General features: G+C 36.4%; 2 protein-coding genes across 4 annotated transcripts in view; both read left to right on the forward strand.

Annotated features, from left to right (window-relative positions):
* Window positions 1–298: 298 nt before the first annotated feature.
* On the forward strand, window positions 299–4,336 carry nmu (neuromedin U; the record flags this gene model as incomplete). Its single annotated transcript, XM_079245705.1, has 8 exons — window positions 299–446; window positions 1,286–1,341; window positions 1,421–1,468; window positions 1,576–1,629; window positions 1,777–1,806; window positions 3,458–3,532; window positions 4,168–4,221; window positions 4,301–4,336. The coding sequence occupies 8 exons, from the start codon at window positions 299–301 to the stop codon at window positions 4,334–4,336; spliced, it is 501 nt and encodes a 166-aa protein (XP_079101831.1).
* Window positions 4,337–6,689: 2,353 nt separating this feature from the next.
* clocka (clock circadian regulator a) overlaps window positions 6,690–25,455 on the forward strand; it is a 33,805-nt gene continuing 15,039 nt past the window's right edge. For 2 of the 3 annotated variants that reach the window (XM_079244656.1, XM_079244658.1), the window contains exons 1-3: window positions 6,690–6,744; window positions 12,635–12,719; window positions 25,208–25,397. The gene's annotated coding sequence lies outside the window, so the exon portion shown is untranslated. Of the gene's footprint in view, window positions 6,745–12,634; window positions 12,720–18,242; window positions 18,268–25,207; window positions 25,398–25,455 lie in introns of those variants that run through there. The other variant, XM_079244657.1, reaches the window with a different exon arrangement.

A 25,455-nucleotide genomic window follows, 5' to 3' on the forward strand; every position in this document is an offset into this window, starting at 1 on the left:
TGGCAAGAAACATAATAAAGTGAAAAAAAGTGGGGAAAATAGAAAAGATTAAAAAAAAAAATAATTAAATCACTACAACACTTTTCTCCGTTTTCTTTGTCACACCATCTCCCTGCGCTAACCAGCGGATCCACAACCTAATAAAAAACTTTCCGCGCGCGCAGAGGTCCCATTGACGACAGCACGTGCCTCCGTGGAGGGTGTGCGCCGCGAGCCTTCATATTTCTCTGACGTGAGAAAGTGTCAGAAGAGCTTGAAAGGGGGGGAAAAAAGCGCGACAAAGGCCAACCAGAGAGAGATGAAGAGTTTCCAGAACCAAAGCCAGCCTGCGCGGCGCGGAGCTCCCAGCAACCTGCACGGCGTCAGCAGCCCCGCCATGAGTCCACTCAGCCCGGCCAGCATCACCCTCACCGCCCTGCTCATCCTCACCACACCAGCCTGCACGGGTAAGGCACTCCGCCCTGGACTTCATCACATGTGCTCTTTAGGTTTGTCTTGAGCTCAGTGAAGCTGAAGAAAAGATCTAGACTTTTCATCAAACCACCCAGTCTATTCATTTGTCTTTTTTTCATTTTTCTCTCCATCCTTCCCAGTTGCCTGATTGACACACAGGATGCTCTGAATCATGACGATCTGGATCTTGGCTTTTAAATTTAAATAGGGATTTCATGCTTTTAATTGAGATTTTTGGTTTGCTTTTATGTATAGTCAGTACTGAAAAGATGTTTATTAATCCATCTGTCTTTCTACCCATCAATCTTTATTAACTGATGTGACGCCAAACTATGACAATGTGGCAAAAAATACTTGGATAAATAAATAAAACTGACATGTTCTGCTTTTTCATCTCGATCTGGTCTTTCTGACTCTTTGTCTTCCCTGACATGAAGTCACAAATGACTGAAAGGAGCGCAGATGCTCACTGACAGTCCCTCCATCACCTCGCTTCAGAGATCTTTGCATTGTTTTAGGATTTAATATAAATTTACAAATTGTTTTATAGAAATATTGGTCTTTAGAATGGACAAGTTTTTGGATTTTCTTTCTTTTAATTCATGGTTATTTTCCAAAGCAGATGTAATTTAACATTAACCCTGTCCATGATCCATGCAGCTCTTACCCAAAGTAATGGACATTCACTGCATACATGTCTGAGCATTGAGGAGGGGGTGTTATTTCTCATCACACTGTCTGAAGCTTCCACGATGCCAACACACATTCACGCTGCTCTTATATCTGTTAAAGTATTAACCGCTTGTTTCTGTGTTGTGGTGTAAAACAAAAGGTGCTCCAGCAGATATTCAGCAGGCCACAACAGATCTGAGGCAGCTACTTCGTCAGGTACCATTTCATTTTTTCCCCCCATTTTGTCTCTGTCCTGTTGGAGCTCTCCTCCATCATCCTCTGTACTGCTCCACAGATAGACTCTGCGTGCTCGTCATACCCCTCTGCAGACCTGAAATTCTGGGTAAGTGAGACAGATTGAATTATTCAAAGTAATACAGATTAACTTTATCATAAAGCTAAATTTTACACAGTTTTTTTAATTTGTTATTATTATTATTATATTTCCAGGATTCAGATGTCTTAGGGGAACTCTGTGTTTTGATGCTGGTTCAAAAGTCAAAGGTATCACAGATCTAATATTCTTCATTCATCTAAGCACTTAATTGCACAGTGATAACAAATAGAAAAACGCAAAATGATCTGCGGCACAAAATAAATGAGAGCAGAGAGCTTGACTGAGATTAACTTCCGTTTCTGTTAATATTTCAGGAGCTGAGAGTGCAAGATAATAGTGAAAGGGTAAGTGAGAGTTGATCCAGCGGTGTAAATGTTCCCTGAAAACAGCTTAACCTACAACATACAAGTAAACCTAACATTGTGTTGTTTGTATATGTGTGTGTGCATGTGTGTGTGAATTGTTGCTGCTGTTGTTTTATGTTCTGTACTGTATGTGCAGTTTTTATTTCATTACTTCATTAGAACACAGTGCCTTGTTTTGTCACAGGGATGGTAAGTTGGTGAAAAGATAAAACTGCGCTGCTACCAACCCATGATGACCCCTCCACTACTTTATGTGACCTGTAGCTATTGTAAAAATGATCGTAAATGACACATGAGTATTTGCATGTTATTCCCAGAACCTGGATGCATGCATGTATTTATAAATGAGGAACATATCTGCATGCAGACAAATACGTGGACACATGCACAGTCTAAATATGATCAGATGAAAGATGAAGTCTTGTCTTAGAGCTTATTGCTAATTGACTGTTTGCTGACAATGTGTGCTGTGGGCAGCTGGCGGCATGGTTTTCGTTGGATTCCCTTGCCCACACACACACACACACACACACACACACACACACACACACACACACACACACACACACACACACACACAAAACACACATCTGAATAATAAGGTTTTAAAAAATATGAAGAATAATGTTGAGACTTCAAAGTCTGTTTACAGCCATTGTATTTTCTGCCCTACATTCAACTTTATGTTGCATTATGGTTTATTTTTTAAAATGAATAAAGTTGTCTTGTTTATATTTATGAAATATGGTTTTAATGAATATTAATTATTTTTTCCCCTTTTGCTTACTGTTATTACATTCAAATCAACAGAAGTGGCCAGTCATACAAAATAGCTCCTACAAGTGAAATAGTCCTTTTCACACAAATTTATCAGTGTTTAATCAAAAATAATTTACCTTAAATAAAAAGAAATATGTTATATATGAATGAATGAATGAATGAATGAATGAATGAATTAAATTACTTTATGGAGAAATGAAATTTCAAATTTTAATTTGAATTATTTCATCAAAGCATTAATTAATTAATTCAAATATTTTCAAAAGGAAATTTGATCATTTTTTTAACTGGTCATGTTTTATTTGTAATGAGACAGTCACATTTTATCTTTGTTTTAATAATTATAAGACGATATTGTACTTTCTAAATTCAAGTATTGATTGATTTTATATTGACTGCAATGACTTTCCAGAACTTTTGAACTGTCAGTGGAAACTACAAAACAATGTTTAAAAAATCCCGTTATTCTGCATCTGTGATATGAGCTCTTCTGTCCACAGCGTGAAAAGGATTTAACGTTTATGTTTACGTGTGCATTTATGTGCACTAAAGCCAGAGTTCCTGCTGAACAGCCCACAGTGCTCATTCATTCACCTCATTCGATGTAAAACAGCACATCTCTTCCATGAAAAATAATACCACTCACAATCCTCCATCACAAAGTTGTTCAGTGACACAGGTTGGGATGCATTTGGTAAAAGTGCGACATTAAAGCTGCCACGAAGACATAGCTGCAGTGTGGAAGCGTTTGCATTTAGTTTTGCATATCCTCCTTGTTGAATCAACATTGTGCAGCTTATCTTTTGCTGCTGTTGATGTTTGACTGTCTCTGTCTGTGTATGTTTGTTAGATCCCTCAGTTGCACCCTCTTCTGCATCTAGTTTCTCAACTCCATACCAGAAGAGAGAGAGGACTCTCCATGCGTGTATGTACCACTCACATCAGTTCTTCATTTGGTCTTTGTTTTGTTTTGTTTGTTAAATGAAACCAGCAATGCAAACTGTCACAAGTCCTCTTTTCATGGGATGTCTTCATAAAATCTTCTGATGACACTGATAAAAAGCCACTGCTTACAATACCTTCAGCTGGCGTATTTGTTAAAAAAAAGAAACAGTATTATCAGAGCTACTGAGGTGATACAACTGGAATGGGAGTAGTGCATTGTATTTTTGTTAGTTTGCAGCAAATGTTAATGCTCAATCTACAGTTGAATCAGATGTGTTTTGCTTGTCCTTAGCTTACATGACGATAACGCTGTATGAGCTCAGTCTACATTAGCTGTTCTTTCCCAAGCCGAGAGCAATTATGGTCTGAAATTAGTGGAGCTGAAAGGTAAATTCATCCCTCATGGCTATCAAGCAAAGTGGATAGAGAGGAACTGTGGGCAAGAAATGTGGAGATAGTTTGTTTTGGAGAATCCAGATGTGAAGTTGGAGTGGGTGTGTGCGGTTGGCTTGGCCTGAACAGGCACTTTGTTGTCCATGTTAAGAAAATAGCAAATGGGATTGACACAATAATTTGTTTGCGAAGTTATAACCTGTAGTTTTTGTGTTCATGCAGGCTGAACTTCAGGGACCTGGCGGAATTGAGAGCAGAGGCTACTTCCTCTACAGGGTATGCATGTGTTTCTTCCAGCATATAAGAGGAAATAAACTGTGTGGTGAATTTATAAAAAATGTCTTTGCACTTACAGCCACGAAATGGAAGACGATCCTTAGAATACGAATGAAAAAAAGGTAAAAACACAATGATTCTTTTGGCCAGTCTTTAACATAGAAATGCTTCAATGACACCTGGAAGTTGCTGCTTGAGAAGAAAGGCTGAAATGTGATAATGTTGTGTTGGATTAGTATTTCATAAAGATATGATCTTCGTATTTTTACACAATCAGTATTTGCTGTTACTTGATATCACCAGGGCTGCTAACAGCATGCATGTGTGGGGCTATGTGTATCTTGAAATGTAAATGTGTGTATTAATATGCTTTAGAATTTACACCTCTGAAGGGAAGTGTACAGAGATGGCACAGAGCCCGAGACCCGAGCCACCAAACCCCAACCAAGCGATCCAAACTCCAACCACAGCCCTTCTGCCGCAGTTGTATAGTGATGTTTGAATGTACACAATGAATATTAATTAAAATATCCTTCATTTGTCCAAGTTTTATTTTGCATTAAATGTGGGTTATTTGAATTAAAAATACTACATTGGGAGGTCTTGTGCAAGTTGGATTAACTCAGCAAACATACTTTTTTTTGTTGTTGTTAAACTACAGTTATTATTTTCAAGTTAATCTCAAATACCTAAATATAATGAGAGTGGTTAGTCTCGTTTTCCTCAATGAATAAATGAAAGATGTAATTACTTAAGTTAACAGTAGATGTCACCATCCTCCCTTTATTAAAGTTTAAAGCTTGGTATTTAATGGTAAAACATGAAACTTTCAAACTAATCTCATGATTTTTGGCCTAAAGCTGAAATCATAGTTAAACCTTTTGTTCTTTTTTTTAAAATGATGTCCCAGTTACACATAAAATATGTAAAAAATGTACCAAAAAAAAAAAAAAAAAAAGATTTTCTCCTTAATATTTCAGGTGGTAGTGCTGCATTTTTCCATGCAAAGTAAATGATCTTGCATCCAGCAATAAAGACATGTTTTCATCTCAAAGGCCTAATTAGTTTGAAGGCCTGTGAGTTTTAAAACATGTGCTACTGAGCAAAATATTGCATTAACTCCGGCCAACCACAGAAACTATGATCCCTCTGTTGGGCCTCAATTTGGACTCCAGTCAATATAGTAAGAATGACCTTCAGAGTGTGTTGTTTGAGCACAATGTGACACACATTACATGAATACACACAGGATTGTTGACAGATTGGAGAAGATTTAGTTGCCACTAAAATGGTGGAAAATTTGAAAATGTAAATGTGAAATAATGTATATTTAAATTGAAGTAAAGTTATTACTACTATACCAAAATGGATGAGTGGTTGTTTTAATAATGTCGGTTGTTGGTTTATTTAACAACGCTTTAAGGTCAGCTTAGAGTTTTGTACAAGAGTTTTGCAAAGGAGGAAAGGATGTTATGTTTATGTGAGGGAAAACAAGCAATAAATGTTATGAAAAACCTGGCTTTAGATTCTGTCATTTATAATATTCTTTGTTCTTGGACTCTTGAAATGAACCTGAAACTCAAGAAATTAAACTTTTTAACATATAATGAAAAAAAAAACAATGGTATAGCTCTTTATTTATTTATCATCTAGTAGTAAATTTTTTAACTAAACAAAAATACTTCTTAAATTTCTCCGCAGATACGTGTTTGCAACAGCGCCACGTGCATTATAGTGGCCAAAAACGGTATTACTATGTTACCCGTCACCATGGTGATGGGTACCACGCCGGGGATGGGTGACGCTCTGCTACAATTACCGTGTGTCACAAGAATCTATCTATCTATCTATCTATCTACATATATAAACACACACACACACACACACACACACACATACATTATAAATATATATATATATATATATATATATATATATATATATATATATATATATATATATATATATATATATATATGTATAGTAAAAATAGTATGAAAAATTTAAAACGATTATACATGTGGAGAAAATTGAAAGAAAGAGAGTAATGAAGAAAGAAGGAAAGATAATAATAAATGAAGAAAGACAGTCATAAAGAAGGTTAAAGAAAGAAAGAAAGACAGTCATGAATAAAGAAAGAAAGAATAATAAAGAAAGAAAGACAGTAATGAAGAAAGAAAGCAATAAAGAAAAACGAAAGAAGGAAAAGCAGAAAGAAATAAAGTAATGAAGAAAGAAAGAAAGAAAAAAAGAAAGAAGGAAAGACAGTAATAAAGAAAGAAAGAATTCTACAAGTGCTTTTGATATAACGCACAGACTTAGCGACTCTAAAGTAACCAGAAGCTGTGAATGTTTCGGTGTGGAGAAATGTGGATGCTGGTCAGCGTCTCTATCCCGGCGGTGTTATCAGAGACAGGCCCTCCTGGCTCTCCTAGTGACTAGTCTGCCTCTCAGCCTGCGCAGTCCACCGACAGCAGCGCCACCGGGTGCAGGATATCCTGATGAAAACAAGACTCTACGGGGGTAAGTGTCCTGTCTTTACCAACGAAACGTGTCTCTATGTGTGTCTTTGGCCTTTGGGTTTACTGTTGATGGGTGCAGAAAGTAGAGTTTTACTGGTGTTTGGTGACACACCAGTAAAAGGCCCAGTGACCCACATTCTTACCTAATGCTACACGTTAGCTGGCTAGCGCTAGCTACAACTGGGTTGACACACATATTGCTGACGGGTTAAGCGTCGCTACAGTCGCTGATAAAGTCACTAATCAGCGGGGAATTCTGGCTATCATTCTTTTAGCAAGAACTGAGATTGGTTTAATTTGCGTGTCAGTTTTGGCTTTCTGTCAAAATTTGAAGCTTTTTGTTGCTGAAATGGATGCTAGCAAGTAAGCTAGGTGGCGTTAGCTTGCTGCGACCTCTTCCAGTTTTGCCGGCCGGCATCAGGAGGCAGCATGACATGACAGCTGCATTTTTAACCTAAAAGCTTACCCAAGTGCAGTTGTTTATATATACCAGGCTGTCGTGCATAAACATAAATGTAGTTGAAACTTTTCTCATATGTGTGTTATATTTTTTTTCCTGCACAGTTGTGCTCATATGTATTCATACCCTTTTTATTAAAGAAAATGCTGAATTTACAACAGTCACTCAAATAACTGGAGACTTAAAAAAGGAACAATAAGTAAAAATTTGTAAAAAATATAATTTAGTAATATAAGACAATAATATATTGTTTTTTCCTTTAATTGAGTTGAAAAAAGGAAAAAAAGAAAAAAAAAAGAAACAAATTGGTCCTGGACAAATTAGAGCACTTTTCTGTGGAACAGTGGGACAAAATACCTGTCAACAGGTGCAGAAGTCTGACTGAGAGGAACAGAAAACACCTGACTGTAGGGGAAACATTAAAGGATTGTTCAACAAAATATTAGTTTAGGAGTGATGTAATAAGTAATAAATTATCTTATTTGTTTGCTTTAAAAATATTTCCATTAAACCAGGATTAGAAAATAATGTAATGATTTTCATAAAATTTTTATTGATTATTACTTTAGTCAATTTCAGCTTATTTTACAAGCAGCTGTTTTTTTCCCCCTTCTTTAATGAAAGGGTATGAATAAATATGAGCACAACTGTAGTTAATGATCATATCTGGGCTCCAGAAGTCCAGCCTTATGTGCTTCCTAACAAACTGCATGTGTCTGAAACAAATAAGTATAGTGTCTGCTTATTGTTATGCAAATAATTGGTCAGAATTTGTTGCCAATAAAAAACTTTTTAAAAGTGATTTGCTTTTTCTGTAAAATTCTCAGTTTTTCTGAACATGACACAACCATCTGATTAACCATGTGCTTCATACAGTTGAAAAAAAGTTATTTTGTGGTTTTAATGAGACTTTAATGAAGTGTTGGTTTTGATAATTTGTTTTGCAGTAGTTGAAGAACTTTAACTGTTTGTGAATGATAAGAAAGACTTGAAGCTTGTGAAGGCTGCTGAACTGGTTTTCCTCTGATTTCCACTGTCGGTGTTTATTGTGCAATCAGAGAAATGAAGGAATTCATGAGCATTCATCATTGATCAGCTGTCACCAAAATAGTTTTTTTGTGATGATTTTTAGTGATTTTTCTTTCTTATGTTAAATATACTTATCCGTAGCAGTGGGAAAATTGAATTGAAAAATTGAATATCGGGATTATTTGCGTCACAATTTTAAAATGGATTTTTTTGTTAAAAAATTGTTTAAAAAAAAAAAAATCCATTATAAAATTTTAGTCATTTTTATCTTTTTTATTGATCTTTTTACTTTTCTTGTGCATTATAGCAGCAGAATGATGGTCTGGTTACTGTGTTTTTTCTACATAATTGAAATCAAGAAAAATGAGGAGCAAAAAAAGTTTTATACATTTGTTTTTTGTTTTTAGCTTTCAAAAATCAGCAATATCGAGGAATTGTGACAGTCGCAATTTAAATCGAATTGGCACCCAAAAAATTTGAATTGAATCGAATCGGGACTAAAGCATATCGTCACAGCCCTACTTATCAGACTGTGTGGGTTTTTCTTTGGTATGAATAAAGTCAAATCTACAAGTAGTTTGATACTATGTCATTATTAGACTTTTTTATACATTATTTACTCTATGGCCAGACTAAGTTTGCCCTGTAAAGTTAATATATCCTACTGCTGGATTAAATTACCATTGCATTCCTTTGGCACTGGAAGAGCTGATCATTATCTAAGAAAAAAATCATTCATGAAAGAATTGGAAACTTAAAATGATTTTAAAATAGAGGCTGTTGTGAGTGGTGTGTGCTTCCCAATGTGCATATTGCTCAGAAAAACAAAGTGTATTTTTTGTGAGTCATGATTTTTTTCTTTTCCAATCAAAATGTTCCAATAAAAAAAAATCCAGCATGGGCCAGGCTATAATGATCTGTGGTAATTTTCTGTTTTTATTTTTAAACGGTACACAACAAGTGCCAAATTTAGTACACATAGCATCGCTGAAGATGTTTGTGGAGCAAGGAAAACTACTTTGACACGTATTTTTCATTGCTGGTGCTGTTGCAGCAGTTAGGATAGGAAACCAGAACAGATCCTGTCTCTAAATTCATGTGTTCTCTTCTACAAATAATAATAATAATAATAATAATAATAATAAAACAAAGAACCCAACAAGCAGTGATCTCTTCTGTTTCATTGCTGCTTGCCTTCCTGTACACACAGAAACATTTTATTTTTCAAGTCAAGGTTTTAAAGCTTAGTTGAATTCTTCACAAAGCCGTAATCATACATGGATTTATATTTTGTTGGTGTGTTTGAGTGGGAGTTTCTGAACAAAAAGAGTTCAAACTTGTCAGTCAAGAACGGGATTAGTTTTCCCTAAAGAGGAAATTACACAGTTGGCGATGAGGGAGAGGAACTCTCACTGATGACATGATCACCTGCTATGCCTAACAATCTAATTACAATATTCCTGGTGTATCAGGTTGTTTTGATACAGAAGAGCTGTGTTGGTTCAGATGGATTTTTTTTCCTGGTTTTAGATAAATGCATGGCTCTCAGTCATTCCGGGTTAAAATGAGTTGCAGTAATACTGGTAGTGAGCTGACTAGAGGGACAAATGCTAAGGTTCGGAAATAGCAGTAGTCCGTTTTATAAATTTCACAAGTTGCTTTTGCAGTTTTGATTGCTCATGAAGTTGCCATTATTCTTGGTTTAGTGCACTGGCTTTTAATGTGAACCACCTTAATAATAAGTTACTTTCTTTGCGCTTCAGTACAGCAACAAAACAACAAAATTGCTTTAAAAAAAAAAAAAAAAAAAGAACAAACAGTTGAAATAACATAATTAAAACTCATTTTTAAGTACATTTCATGCCTCAGCACAATTACACATCTAAAGCTTTTGAATAATCATCACAATGTTAATATTAATCCTGATCAAGTCAAGGTTAAGCATGTAATTGCTGCAGCGTGTAGGAAAAGAACAGTTTTTGTTAGAGCCTTACTTCATTTGAAGTATTATGCATTGTAATCCCATGTTAATTACTTATTGTTAATGTAGTACTGCCATGATGGCAGAATAGAAGTATTTAAAGTTTTTATAAGTGCTACATTCTGCTCAACATAAAGGTTAACATGTAGATGTTGGGCTTGATCTGGAAAAGTGTTTCTGTTGAAACTTTCCTTCTTTTAATGCAGAATATGTAGTTTTACAACCCCATGAAACACAGGAATCTCAGTCCATTTGATGTTCCGAATCATATTAGATTAACTCGTCGTGGCAGTTTGGTAACATGCTAAGCTGTTTTACTTTTGCTGATACAGACGGTTTCTATTGTGTCAGTTGAACACGGTAAACTTTATTCTACTGTGTTGTGCCTATAAAGATGATAAAGAGCAATGTTATTTGCTGATTTGATCATTGACAGCTTAACCTAGTTTGCACTTTTGACAAGGAGATTGACTGAAACCAGCAACTTCCACCACGTCCATTATGTTCAACATTTCCTAGAAATGACACTCTAATCCCAAACATTATGCTCTGTTCCATGAGTTTTCATTTTCACTGCAACTTTTATTATGTAAATAATAAAAATCAGGATTTTTATTCTCCAGATATATTCTGTAAACCATTTTTTTGTCCAGACATGACAATATTGAACAAAGGCATATTTAATTTTTAAAAAGTTTTTGTCATAAATAATATGTATGTTATATGTGACTTTTTAAGACATTTGAAATATAATTGATATCATCATTTACCAATGAAATATAATTGACATATCAAATAAGATATAAATGAATCAGACATATCAACAAAAGATGAGTCATTCATTCTCCAGACTTTTTATACTGTTTTTTTTTTCCCCTCCTTTTTTTTTTTTTTTTTGCTTTTGGGGACATAAATAAGACTTTGTCAGTTCCCATTTCTATGCACACCTTCACTCAATAAAATAATGCCCATAACTTGTCTAACAGCATCCCTCCTTTTAGTTTTTAGTGTGTCTGAGTATGTGTAATGATACAGTATTGCAAGCTGCACTTTAATTAGTAAAAATGGATTATAACATTAGCAACTGAATATATTCTGTAATGATTTCAGATATACAATTTTTAAAATTTAATAATTCATTTTTGCTCCAGTTAAATTCCAGAAAATAAAACAATTGGAAACTAATGTAAACTTGAACAAATTAAAGTTAAATTGTATTGAGTCTGGTTTTCATCCTGATTTTTGACAGTATTTAAATAGTATAATTATTGTAATGTGTATGTATATGTGTCATCTTTTAAATACCAGACAAAGTAAAACTGTATATATTTAAGATTGTAGCCTTTTCTTGTAAAAAGGGAAGAAGTTGACCTACATCAGGATCAGGGTCGATCTTAGTATGATGCTATCTGATGATACTACGATCAGGGAAAAATGGGTCAGGTCTGCTGGGTTTTCCCTAAAAAGTGATGTGGGTGGAAGTACAAAGTATGTAACATAATTGTGAAAGGCTTGTTATCTTTCAAAATATACATAATCAGATGATTTAGGTTTGACATCTAAAAATGTTTTAACCGTGTGATGAGGAGATTGTGGCTCCTCAGAGCAGAATTAAAATTTCCTGTAGTGAGAGTTTAGTCATTGTTTAACTTCTTAAAAAGACTAAATCATTAACTAATACTTTATGAGTGCTTTGTGGTGTTTTATTAGGTTGCTATATTAGGATTTAAATAATGCTGATGATTGTTTACAGTTAAATAAAGTAGGTTGCTGTTGTGTTAGTTGTGGATTATCTTGTGTTTTGAGACAAACACACATCTTTAGTTACAGTTTGTTTATTTAAATGTATTCAGAAACCCTGAATATGGGAAAAAATAAACAAAAGACACCACACACACATTCGTGTGGAATAAGCAGAAGCCTGAGCCTATTTAGCCCACCCCCAGTACATTCACTTAACAGGATTAGAATAGTTGCCAGTTCTTATTATAATACTTACACTGCTGTTTTACAGTATATATCCCAATACTTTTATTCAAAACTAAAATATTAATCTACGAGATGCAAACAATTTTCATTGTTTTCATTTTTTAGCTTCATTCATCATTCAGTTTCAACATGACATTAGCATCACATCAGTGACAGTTCGTCATGTTAATGCTTACATTGCCTGAAAGCAGACACCCCCCCCCCCCCCCCCCCCCCACTTGTTTAGTTAATAGTTTGGGGAATTTGGGTTGTGAATGAATTACAAATAGATCTGTGTGTGTGTGTGTGTGTGTGTGCGCGTGTGTATCAGTGTGCTCTTTCTTTTGCAGTGCTGTGGGAGGCTCATGATGACCCAGATGTTTTACTTCTGATTCAGTAACATGACTGACTTTTCTCTGATTTGTAAATCGAGCTCTTGTTTTTTCTGTTCAGCAGATGAAGAATACAGACATGCCTACAGAGTTGTCTGTCATGCAGTGAAGCAGGCGGCTAACTGATCACCACTCAAAGAAAAGAGGTGAGTAACTAAGTGAGTTTTTGATACTCACGCAGCAGCAGACTGGTTCAAGCTTTTTCATGTTTAGGTAGAGATCTTGGAATGATTCAGTAGCTCTAACAAAGCTGCTATTTCTTTTTTTCTTTGTCTATTTGTGTTGATTTGGAGTTTGTCTGATTGAAAATAACGATTATGGAACTGAGATGCCTGATTCCCAAAAGCTTTTGACATGTTTCCTCAAGAGACGATGCTACGGAGAAGCTGATTAGGTAGTTTTTGGTTGCATATGCTGGACTCTTGATTATCTGTGTTTGCTTTTTAAATAAATTTAGTTTATTGTAGTGTCTGGTACTCAGACTGGAAAATCATACGACCGACCATCTTTTGAAATTGAATCAGTATAAATCATCTGAATCCATGATGTGAATGATTAGATGTGGATCAATGGATACTTGACAGCTACAGTGCTCTTGTCAAGAAACATTATTTCAGACAGTTGTTTGCTGCACAGGAACATTGTCATGGTAGGAAATCAGTGCAGGCAACATAATTACTGCTTTCTCTTTAAGTTGCAACATTTATGGAAGCACACAGCTGTGCTGTACAACATGTTGTTCTGCCAGAAATGAGTAAATTACTACTTTCAAATGCACACCTCTGATGCACTCCACACATCACAATCACAATAGCTTGGAATGACGCAAAATGCAGTATATAAAGAGCTAAGTTATTATAAATCATGATGGCCTAATGTAAGGACTTCAGACCGAAAAAAAACCCAGCTTGAATACAGCAGAGGAAACTTGCTACGTGCACAGAGATAGGACTCATGTAATTAACTTACATCATCAATAGTAACTATCTATGGTCACAGTCCACAATGTGTTTTTCAGGCATTTGGCTCATTCACGGCTCAACCAATTTGTCTACTGTTGCTATTGTAAAAGTCCAAGGTTTTTACCACAGATAATCACTTTCACTCAGTTCAGAAAGACAGGGAATGTTTGGACGGAGAATTACATTTTACGGCAGTCAGATCACCCACTCCTAGCTCCTAGTGGAATTAAACTGTAAACCTCTCTTTAATTTGTTATTTAGGCTCAGGTGGCTTTTGTTTACCTGTGATAGTAGCTATCTTTTAGCAAAGTATAGAGATAATGTCAGATGAAGGGTGAAATAGTTTCTTTCATTGCCAAAATGGCCTTTTTAAAGTAGAAGCAGTAGTTAAATGTATATTATTATTATTATTATTATTATTATTATTATTATTATTATTATTATTATTATTATTAATAATGATTTCAGATGTGACGGTAATGTTACCCAAAATGTCACTTCTGAGATGTTGTTATGCCAGCAGTAGCTCATATATGCTGTCAATAGTTGAAACCTGGCATTTTTCTTTGTTGTCGATTACAAGAACGTGATCACTGATGAGGTTTGGTTGTGCATGTGACAGTGTAATTAGGCAGCAGAGAATGAATGAATGAATGAATACTTTAATTTCGGCTTAAAATCCGATAACTGGTGGCTTAGTTGTTTTAGACATTTAATTAGGGAAGGACATGGTGACTGATTTAGGTAAGCCAATCAGGAAAGTGTGGCCGTCTGCATCATTTCCAAACAAATCTTAGAAATCTGTTTTCATGGATGAAAAGCTGAAACGTAAAGAAATTTTCTTTTTTCTTTTTTAATCTTTCTGTTCTGTTAGGGTCAACAGCGACTCAGTTTTAGGTTTTAAATGCATAAAAGAACAAAATACATTTGTTTTTTGCATCAAGTCTTTTTGACCATTTCAGGAACCTTTATTTCTACAAAATAAATGAAAAATTTTCTTTTTCTTTCTGAATTATGAAACACTTTTGTTGAAATTCTAACGTTTGTGTTGTTATCGCTGGTTTTGACCCAGTGGAAAAAATAAAATTATAAACCTAAACCATGATATAAATCTAGTCCAATATTACTATTTTCCATTTGCTGCAATGTCATCAAAATTACCCCTGGAATGACATGTTTTGAGCTATTTATGCCAAAGTCAATAAAAAGAGTCATCCTTGATTTGACAGACTTTGAAGGAAATAAAAGTCCAGAGAGATTTAAAAAAAAAAAAAAAGACTTTTTGGCCATTTTCTGAAGCAGAGATATATAGATTGATGTTACCTTGACAGAAATAGATTTATTTAAGAAATGTGTTCTCATACCACCCAGTAATAGTCAGCTAACACAATAACCTTTAATAAATTTATTTATTCTTATGATTCTTTTGAGGTTCATATTACCGTCTTTCTTTTAATGACAGTGAGGGGTAAACTGACAAACTCATGTCCTGGAGACCCACACCAAGAACATTCAAAGCAATATTTCTAAGGGTAAAGAAGCCTAAAAAGGTGACCAAGAGATGAGAAATTAATTGGATGATAGATTAGTTTTTGGGTGTGTTTTACAGCTGATTTAAGACACAAGTCCCAGACATGTTTTTATAAAAGATTGTCACAGAGCGCTGACAAAGGAGGAAGATTAAACAGAAGAGTTTCTGTGTTTGGACAAGGCCTCTGCCTCACATTTACCTCCACATTCCAAAATTGTTTTTATTTTCAGGCTTCTGGTCCATCCTCAAATGTAGACACAGCTGGCACCAGCTGAGAACGTTGATCACATCAACACAAAAACAGTCATGGTTTTATGACTTACAAGTATTTGTTTCTGCTTGTACACCTGTGTATCATGAGAAACTATCTTGATCTTGATTTTAATAAAAAGATCTTTTTTTCCCCCCTTTTTTAAATAATGGACAGGTCTGAATTGTGTGGAATTAGCTAGCTGCTACAATGTGAGATTACCATGAAAAATAATGGCGATGCTTTCAGAAAACACAAAATTGTAATGTGATTGCACTTTGCCTTGTAAATACAAATACAATGAGCTTGAATGACTTCAAGAGTTGAGTTGTTGCTGTTGAGTACGACATTTTCCTTTTAGAAGATAATAAGATGAAGATATTGAGTTTTCAGTGCAAAGCAGGAAATCTCCAATTGACGTGATAGATTTAGCAAAATGCTGACTGATAAATAACTGGTGTTTGTTGTTATTTTCCACTTCATGCTTAGGCAAAATGTTTTTCAGCCTGATAGTAATATGTGAAAGCATCCTTACATTGCATTCTAGTTCAGTGGTTTACAATGTGCATGGGGAATTATGCTGAATTTAAAAAAAAAACAAAAAAACAGGCCAAGTAGACATCAGAGGTCCTCTTTTCTAGCTCAGATTAACTCGTCTGTAAAATTTCTTTTTGCCTTGACAAAATAGCTTTGGAATGACCTAGCATGTTAATCTGCACTGATTAATGTAGAGTTGTTATAAATCTTGCAAAAGATATTGCTAGATGCATAAAGTAAAGTCAGTGAAGTCCTTTTTGGATTTTCCATTTGATCAGAGTTGCGTAGAAGAAGTTTAATGGTTCAGATGGCCGTAGATCCAGTCATTCTTGATCGCTTCCCCAGCTCTGCCAGTCATGTTTCTGAACTCCACTGACCCACTTGGCGTCAGGATGAGGCCCCTGGCGGTGGTCCTGCTCTTCTGGGACGGCCAGCCAGCAGCATTCAAGCAGCATCTGCCAGCCACTGCTGCTTGCCTCTTAAACATTCCTGTCTGTTTTCTGTGGACTGAATATGCTAAACAAAGGCTGCTTTTGTGCTACTGGGCCCTTTGGACGTGTCTGCAGTAAGTGGAAACACAGCTGGCTGCCCAGTGTTGAGAGTTAAGTTGGTACACCATGTGGGGAACTCGGCAATGTTGACAGTGTTGCTGGTTTTATTGCTTACAGAGAAAACCTGTGTGATGATTAAACCATCAGCTGCACCTCTCCTTTAAAAATCACATCTTTTAATTGTAAAAGTGGATGATGTGTGTATTTGCAGATCTTAAAGAGGATGCTAATAAGAAATATATTTTATTTTGAATCTTCCTGCTGTTGTTGCTGCTTGCTGGTTGTTAAAACTGCATGCAATTATCCTGACCATCTCCCAGCACATAGAGTAGAATCTCTTCCTTATCTGCTCTTAATCTGAGTACTAAGGCTGTTTGTAAATCCTAGAGAGAAGAGGAAGATGTTGGATAGCTCCGGACAGTCAGATTTTATGTTTTAAATGGTTGATGTAGTGTGTTTTGTGCCACCTGGGGTCACTGAGAGTTCATAAATCCCCTACTCTCAGGTGTCAGGGTCTGACGTGGGTGAGGAAGAAAACATAAAGGTTACTATGCAACCAGAGCTTACCTAAACTGTGTGATGTCAGACAGCGCTTTCCGTATGTTTTAAGTTCCAGAAAAATGTTTTTAGATTTGATGAGGTCTGAAATGACCTTAAACCATATAAAACTGTTGTATTTCTTTGTTTATTTATTTAGCAGACATAAGATTTCTGTAATGTTTGAAAGCTGTGTAGATTAAGTTCTATATTTTAACAAAGAAATAATTTTGTTCTTTCAAGCATAACTGACAGTGGCTTTATCTATGTATCTATGTACAGATAATGATTTTGATTCAGATTATGCATGAATTTGTCAATACTGACAAGATCAGTTGCAGAATAAATGCACCAATTCTAAATATCATACAGGTATCAGTTTAATTACCAGTTTAATTACCGGTGTAGGTACCAGATCTGCTCAGGGCCCTGCGCGAGTCTAATAAGATACTCATGGTGTCTAATTTATCAATGGATATTTTTGCTTTTATTTTACATTTTCTTTGGCAAACATGTTTTTCGCAGACCAATAAGCCCTTTTGAATCTGATGTATCGATTTTATGATCAAGGCGATTTGTCAATACATTTCAAACAAGTATAAAACCACCAGTCTGAGCTTGCCCTCGCAGTGACACACTTGTCCATGTAATGCAGCAAGCAAAACATTATTTTGTTTGATTTATGTATAATAAGTGGTTAAATTGGTAATCAATATTGCAATTATGAACTAAACAGGAATCGCTAACATCAACATGAAGTCACATAATATATTTTTGTTATATAATTTTTTTTATTCCTTCTGAAATACGTTTTTTTTGCTCTCGGGAGTTTTGGAAGTGATGGTCAGACTGTGGTAAGTCCTGTTAGATCTTTATGAAAGTTGTGCGTGTATCCCACAAAAAAGAACTGCAATCCCATATCACTGAAAAAACTACTTTTGTAACAAAAAAGAACTACAATCCCACGTCGCTGAAAAAAACTTCTTCCGTGAGTTGTACGGACCATCCACAATAGTGTACTCAATGTCCAGCCAATCATATACTGCGATGTCATTGGCAGGCGCAGGGCGCCAAGCGGATCCGGTATTTACATAGTTAGTCTTTGTCTAGCCATTTCAGTCACGTCATTCATTTTACAAGCCACTTGCTTTTACATACTGCTTTTCTTCTTTTTTTCCTCTGCAGTCTGAAAACATCTCGGACTGAAATCATCATTTAGTCCATTTTGGGATTAAGTATAAAAATCCAGGACATCTCTCTTTGGGACAGTTTCTTCAAAAGATCACCTCCAGCTGTTGTGTCCTCCTTCCAGTTCCACAACTCCCAGTGAGGAGGGTAAACTGTGGTTTCCTTCAACATAGTGCACAATGTAGTGCAATTGCACGATATTCCCTTTGCATGTTGTTGTTTGATGCTCTGGTATCTGATGTTCCAGAGGTTGTTTGGTTTACCCAACATATGTCCACCCACAGAGAGATGCAGTTGAGTAACATCATGGTGATGGTCCTGGTGAAAAAGCATTTTTGTGCCTCACCCCACACTCTAAACACAAGTATCCATGTGCCGTGCACACGTAGATGTGCACATACATGCATGTTACAGGTGAGGTGACTGGCCACACACATCCTGTAAACCAGCCTTTCAGCATCGCAGACAGCGGCCAAAGCTTATAGAACAACTTGTATACCAACACTTGGACTTAAGCAATTCTTCAGATCTTTTCTTTGAAACCTTCTTATTACAATATTTGTTCTTACACAGCTGCCTTAATCTGTCTTTGCTGTTTTTGTTCATTAAATGCATCACAGGACTAGGTTTTTCACAAATTAGTATTGATTACTAGATCCAATGTCTATGTTAAACCTGGGACCTTGGCTTGAACTTTGAATTTCCTCTCGGGGATGAATAAAGTATCATTTGATTTGATTTGAAATAAATTAAGATGTCTTTTATTTTCTGAAGAGAACATTTTAAAGGTGGCAAAAACTGGGATTAAACCCAGACATTTTTTCAATATGAGGTTACGGGTGTATTGCCCAGTGCAACCCATTAGACAACGGCAGATTTGTTTGGTTTTCTTTTTTTTTTTTTTTTTGGCTTTTGGGGAGGAAAAAAAGGTAAAGTGGTTTGCATGAGGTAAATGCAACTCAGACACATGATATCCTGAAGGGCTGGGCAATGGAGTGTTTATTTTTTAACCCTCCCTAAACCTGACAAACGGCTGCTTTTTTTTTTTTCTTTTCTTTTCTGTCTTTATGGGCCCCTGATGGCATCTGGCCTCTGATGCAGCTGCACCAGTTGCACCAGGGATATTTACGCCACTGGACAGATGTTGATATGGGATCACATGGGTAGATCTACAATTTACATTTTTTTCAATTTGAACTCCTCTATCAGAATGTGGCATGTTTTTGCAGTTTTAATAAGTTTCCTTTGCTGTATCCAAACAGTTTTACTCTATTCAGTAATTAAACAGTGGCAGTCCTCTATCATGGTCAGGGAAAGACGTTCTAATCGAGTAGCAGTGAAATGAAATGTACTGCATGACAGAGCAGCACACAATGTTTACAGGACACATGTGCGACTGTGGTATTGGACAGCTCAAGCTGCCACAGTGTTTTATATCCACTGATGAAAATAGCTGTCACAGTGTGTAATCTTATCTTTTTTTTTTTATTATTATTATTGTTTGACATGAAGGTTTGCTACTGAGGACTATCAGTTGTGCAGGAATTCAGCCAGGCTATTTTTACTCTGTGTGGCGAGGCCAGTTGCTATGGTGTTGCCCCTTGGTACCATTTGTTGAGCTGGCATCTCTTTGCTGGGTGTGGCGGGGGTGCGTGACGAGAGGCACCATAGATCCACTTTAGAGTGAGTCATATCCTCAGAGCTACGCTGCCCTACATCTGAGCCTGCACACCCACATGCAAACACAGCCACAGATATGTAACAACAATGCCTTGTGAGCAATTGGAAAATAATAATAAGAATAATATTAAGTCTGTAATTTGATGTGTTTTGGGTCGAATAAACACGCTTAAGTGTGTTAATTTGACACAATCTGGTGGAGTACAGTTTGACAGGAAATGCTATGAAATTAAACTGATCATTAGCTGTAGTTTGGAGCATCTTCAGAGCTTTTGTTTTTCCTGATGTCTGTGGAAGTACCGCATTGTGTTAATATGTCATGTGCTGAAAGAGAAAACGACTTATAGATGGTTTGTTTCTTTGTGCCTGCTATTGTGAAGGTTCTTGCCAGGCATAGTGGTCAGTTTTTAAACGATTGTCTCGACAGTGTGCTGCGTTATTGGTGAGAACTTGAAGGCGTTTCCTGTGGAGCTGTAATTAAGTTGATCGGAGGCGGAGGAGGAAAGTAGGTCATTGGGCCAGCAGGTCAGTGAAGCACTGATGACATCATGGTTATACAACCCTGCTTTCCCAGTTGCACAATGCTCACTATGCTCTGAAAGTGTTGCTTCTACATCTCACGTCTCTTATTTTTGCTTCATATAGCTTATGTCTGTTTTAAATTCACTGACAGCTGGTGTTTCTGCACCCCCCCACCTCCTTGCTTTCAGTCTGTTTAATATTTCTTGGCTGTTTTTGTGATGATTTGAAGCCAAGAGAGAAAAGCTGCCTGCTTCTGTCCTTCAGTAAATATTAACTCTATAGATAAGCTTTTAACTAGTACTCCCTTTTATAGATGTAATAAGGTGTAGTAGGACATTTGTGTTTACAAAACAGTTATTCTTGAGAAGGTACTCATTCCCGGTATTTGTACCAAGAGTCACATGCGCTGCACGATGAGCTCTGCATAGCTGAAAGTCAGCAGGTCATGATAAAGCCAACTCCTCCCCCTACTGTCATTTTCCGTTCTTCTATGTACAAACAGAACAGTCTAAATATATATAGATTTTTTATTTTGTTTAGTTCAAAAATAGTTATATAAATCAAAGATTATCTCTCTTTAATTTTCTTAATGGCAGGATAAGTTCTGGTGACTGGGATTTATCTCAAACATAAAATATGTGGACTCTTACAAGTAAATCTGTTTGCCTTGTTCAGTACTTGATTTGAGAAGAAAGAAGAAATCCAACATAAATTTTCAGTCAAACCACAGGAAGATTTGTATGGTATGAATGAATATGTTTGTGTATTTGGTGAAGAAACTGGAAGGATTTTCTTGCCACAACAAATAGATGATAATGGTGAGAAAACCTTCCTTACAGCTTGTAATAAGTTTGAGAAGGAAATGGGTCAATTATTTAGTACAGTGTTCTTCAACCTTTTTTGAGGCAAGGCACACTTTTTTCACTAAAAAATATCACAAGACACACCACAAACCAAAATGTTTTTTTTTTAAAGTCCACATTAATAATATAAAGTCCATCTTGTCAAAGCCTCTTGAATAGAAATCAGACAAACACAAGAAGAAGGAATTTTATTATCTTTCACTGGGGTTTGTTTGGATGAACACAGAGCTGCTTTTTAGACCAATTAGGGGAAATTGGGTAATTTCTCAGGGCACACCTGATAATCTCTCACGGCACACCAGTGTGCTGCGGCACAGTGGTTGAAAATCACTGATTTAGTAGACTACAGACCCAGCTGGCACTCTCGCTTTAATTTGGCATGGCTTACACCTTAAAGTTGAAGAACAGTAGTAATATCTCATTCATGATGTCTGCCTTTAAAGCTAGATACTGTAGATGCTTTTATGTTGGCGATTGTGTTTATGTATATACCTTATTAGCATTTAAAATGTCAAACATGTGGTAGTATTCTTTGAAATAGTAGGAGCCTGTGTCTCATTATTCTTGTACTAAGTTGTTTGCATACTTTACCAGTAAGCTACCAGCAGTTTGTTGGCTGATTAGCTGATTATAGCCTCACCAGCATTATTCCTCCTTATTTGCCTAATACTTTGGAGGCAATTTATATCCATTTCCTTCCTCCCCTGGTAGGTGATCACACTTCATTAGTGCACCCCATACTGACTTCCTCTGCTGCATTGTTTCCAGGTCCTTGAGGACCACTGCCCTGCATGTTTTAGTTCTTTTTTAACTCCCTCACACCCGATGCAGATTAACTGAACTGCTCGTCTTGCAAGCCTGCTAGTTAGCTATTCACTTGAGTAAGCTGTTATAAAGTATGGACACCTCTGAAAAATGCAGGGCAGTGGTCCCAGATGAACAGGTGAGAAAAACATGGTGTGTGGAGATGTAGCTGGAAAACTTTGACTGAATACTGGGTCATTCCTTTATTTAACTAAAATCTGCTTCATTACACCAGGTAATCCTTGGTACGCATGTTTATGAATAAAACTGTCCCACGTTGTCTCTCATCGTAGCTAACCAGCTTTCTTTATTTGTCTTATATTATGGGTTTAACTTAAAGCTCGGGTAGGTAGTCCTGTTCAGAGTAGTTTACTGTAAATCTGTAAAAACTCCAAACGTTGGGATTGAAATGGAGTTGTTCATTTCTTATATTTCGTAAGCTCCTTCTCCCGGCTCCCCTCCTCCCCCTCCCACAGCACAAACCTGATAGCCGTACACTGCATATAAATAGCTTTTTCAGGATGAAAATGCAAAGTAGAGAAGAGAAAACTTGGAAGGCAAACATGGCTGAGAAAATGGAAGAATTTCCCCGACCCAGCTAGGTTTATTTGCCTTCTCCTGCTGAACAGCCGAGAAAGAGAAAATTATGGAAAAAGCTGCGAATAAAAAAGCCTTGGATCACGCAAGGAGCAAAACCAGAGGGGGAGGAGCCAAGACAGGGCACTACTTTCATATCTTGCTAGCTCCCCAACATTACCTACCCCAGCTTTAAGCCAATAGTCCAAGGGGTAGGGTAGATCATCAACCAATTCGAGGACTGGTGGTTTGATACCCAGTTCTCCCATTTCACATGTCGAGACTTTCCTGGGCAGTAAACCAAACCTGATCACCAATGGGTTATTATTGTGTAAAAGTATTGTATAAACAGGTGAATGTCGCTGGTATTGAAATGTGATTCGAGCATAATCTAAACTATTTAGATTATTACCCTCTACTTGTTTAGCTGGCAGACTCACAGGGGTCCTGCTGAGAAAAGCCATCACATATTAATTTAATGGGTTATATGTCAGGACAAGGGCATCTTGTTATGCACATGGTGTAAAAAGTGACAGGTGTTACCCTGAACCCTAATTCATTATCTTACAGCAGCAGATAATTGATAAACTCAAACTCAACAATAAACTCAACAAATCTGATTTCTTTCATACAGTTCATCAGAAAGGACAAAATCTCCAGCACAAGATCATGTGCACAGCAGTAGCAAATGCTCCAGTGTGTTTGTTGGCGTTGTCTTTGTCTTCTGGCATTGTGTCCCTCACTGAAGATCCAGTGTGAGTGTTTTACACGTGTGTTCTCATAAACCACCACTCCAGAACGTCTCGTGGGATTGGAAGTGTATGTGTGAAAGTGGCTTATGTTTAATAATGTTATTGGTTAAATGTGATTATTTGAAGCAGTCAAGTTGAAAAGGACCCTGTTGATCTCAGCAGTGACATAAATCTGACTTTTCATTGACCTTTTAAACAATCTGAACAAACAGCGCACATCTGGAATTAATTAAAGTGACAAGGTTAAACACATGATTCAGATGTGTGAGGGTGTGTTATGTCTGGTCTCAAACTATCTACAGCAGGGCTTCTCAACCTTTTCTGTTCCATTACCCCCATAATCCCCACCAATAAAATGTATGGTCTGACTACTCACATTCCAGCTCTTTATGATGATTCCTATCTTTTGCTGAGATTTTTTTTTAAAAAATATAATTATTTTGCATCTTGTTCAGATTATAATTTAAACATGACCCGCATCAGACTCCAGTGAGAACAGTCTACAACCCTCGCATTCAGCACACTCTGTTTGGGTTTTAAATATGAATGCTATGTATGCCATGTTTTCAAAGCTGACAAGGTTGTGATGTAGTTTTGTCCATTGTTTACATTTTACTGCATCTTGTCTCCTCAGTATCAGATTGTGACGTCTGTCTCACTTCAGAGACGTAAAGTCAGATGAAATGTGACATGGTCCCATAAACAGCAGCTACTGAAAACATCAGATTATGGATCTAATTTAGGAGAACACAGAAAGTGGACTGAATGTGATTTTTAAAACATGCAAACATATCAATAAAATTATGTAAATTATGTAATTATGTGTAACTTATAGCTGCACAATCTATTTTTTTTTTTTAACATTGTCATTGCAGTGTATGTGTGCAAGAAGGCAAGTGAACCTAATATGTTCATTTCTGTCCCTTTACAACCTGCAAACGTGGATGGAGAACCCATCTTTTCAGTTTACAGCTACTCTAAAGCAGGCAATCGTAACATGATAAAAAAAAAAAAGAAATATATACTCAGGACCTACCACAATAAAAGCAAGCAATAAAAGATAACTTTCAAATACTGACAAAAAGCATATTTGTAAATTCATGCCAACAAGATGTCACAAGTGCAGCATAACTCGTCACTTAAGTTATCTATTCTAGTCTTCTGTTAAAAATCCTTGTCTTTTTCATATCACAAGATATATGGTCGAGTTAGAAAAAATCATTCAGTCCAAGCAACTGTGGTAAAAACAAGGTTGAAACTTATTTTTCTCCAGAAATTTCAGTTTTTTTGATGTATTCTGAAATGATAGATAATTTAATATTAACATCTAATAATGTACTTGTACCTTTTTGTGCTAAAAGTAAATATGTGGAATTTTTATTTATAGATTGTTATGCTGTTATTTTAGTGTCTGACTGACAGGAGATCAGAACTGCACTACATTTGTGTCCTGAACTAAAATGTAAATTAACAACGCTGGTTTGGGGGTACTTGGCTAAGAAATTAATCTACAGGAGTAGAATTTTGGAAAGAAAGCTAAAGAACCACTGATATATTGCAACCTCACAGTTTACAGCTCTATTAATAATGCAGCATTGTTACAACTCTGCTGCTGTTGCTTCAATACAAAACACATCAATGTTTTACAAAGAGGAGTGTTTACATCTGTATTTAACTGTGTGTTACCAAGGTAACCAGTAGAGGTGGAACAAAATCTTCCTGTTTTAAAATCTTGAGGGGGAAAATTCAGGTGTAAAACTGTAGATAGAGATGATATTTTCTGTAAAGTCACATCTGGCTTTCAGGGTAAAATATTAACATTTTAGACTAAGCTGTCTGTTTGAAATCTTTCCTAATTTGTGTTTTCCTTTCCTCTCATAGACCCAGATGTTCTTGCCATGTGCAACATTTACATTCAAATCATACCAAAATCTCAACTCAGTGGAGACCGTGAGTCACGTTTAGCCACAGGAACTGTCAGCGACTCTCCTCCAAGAGTCTCGGGGGTCCACTGCCACCACAGAACCTCCTCCAGCAGAACTTTCCTCCCACGGGACCGGCTAAACTGTCGGTAGGGACAACATTGAACTCTAACATGACTGATGTATTTAAAACTTTTTGTGAAGAGA

This window comes from Telmatherina bonti (genome assembly GCF_933228915.1).
Source record: "Telmatherina bonti genome assembly, chromosome: 8".
Classification (NCBI taxonomy): Eukaryota; Metazoa; Chordata; class Actinopteri; order Atheriniformes; family Telmatherinidae; genus Telmatherina; species Telmatherina bonti.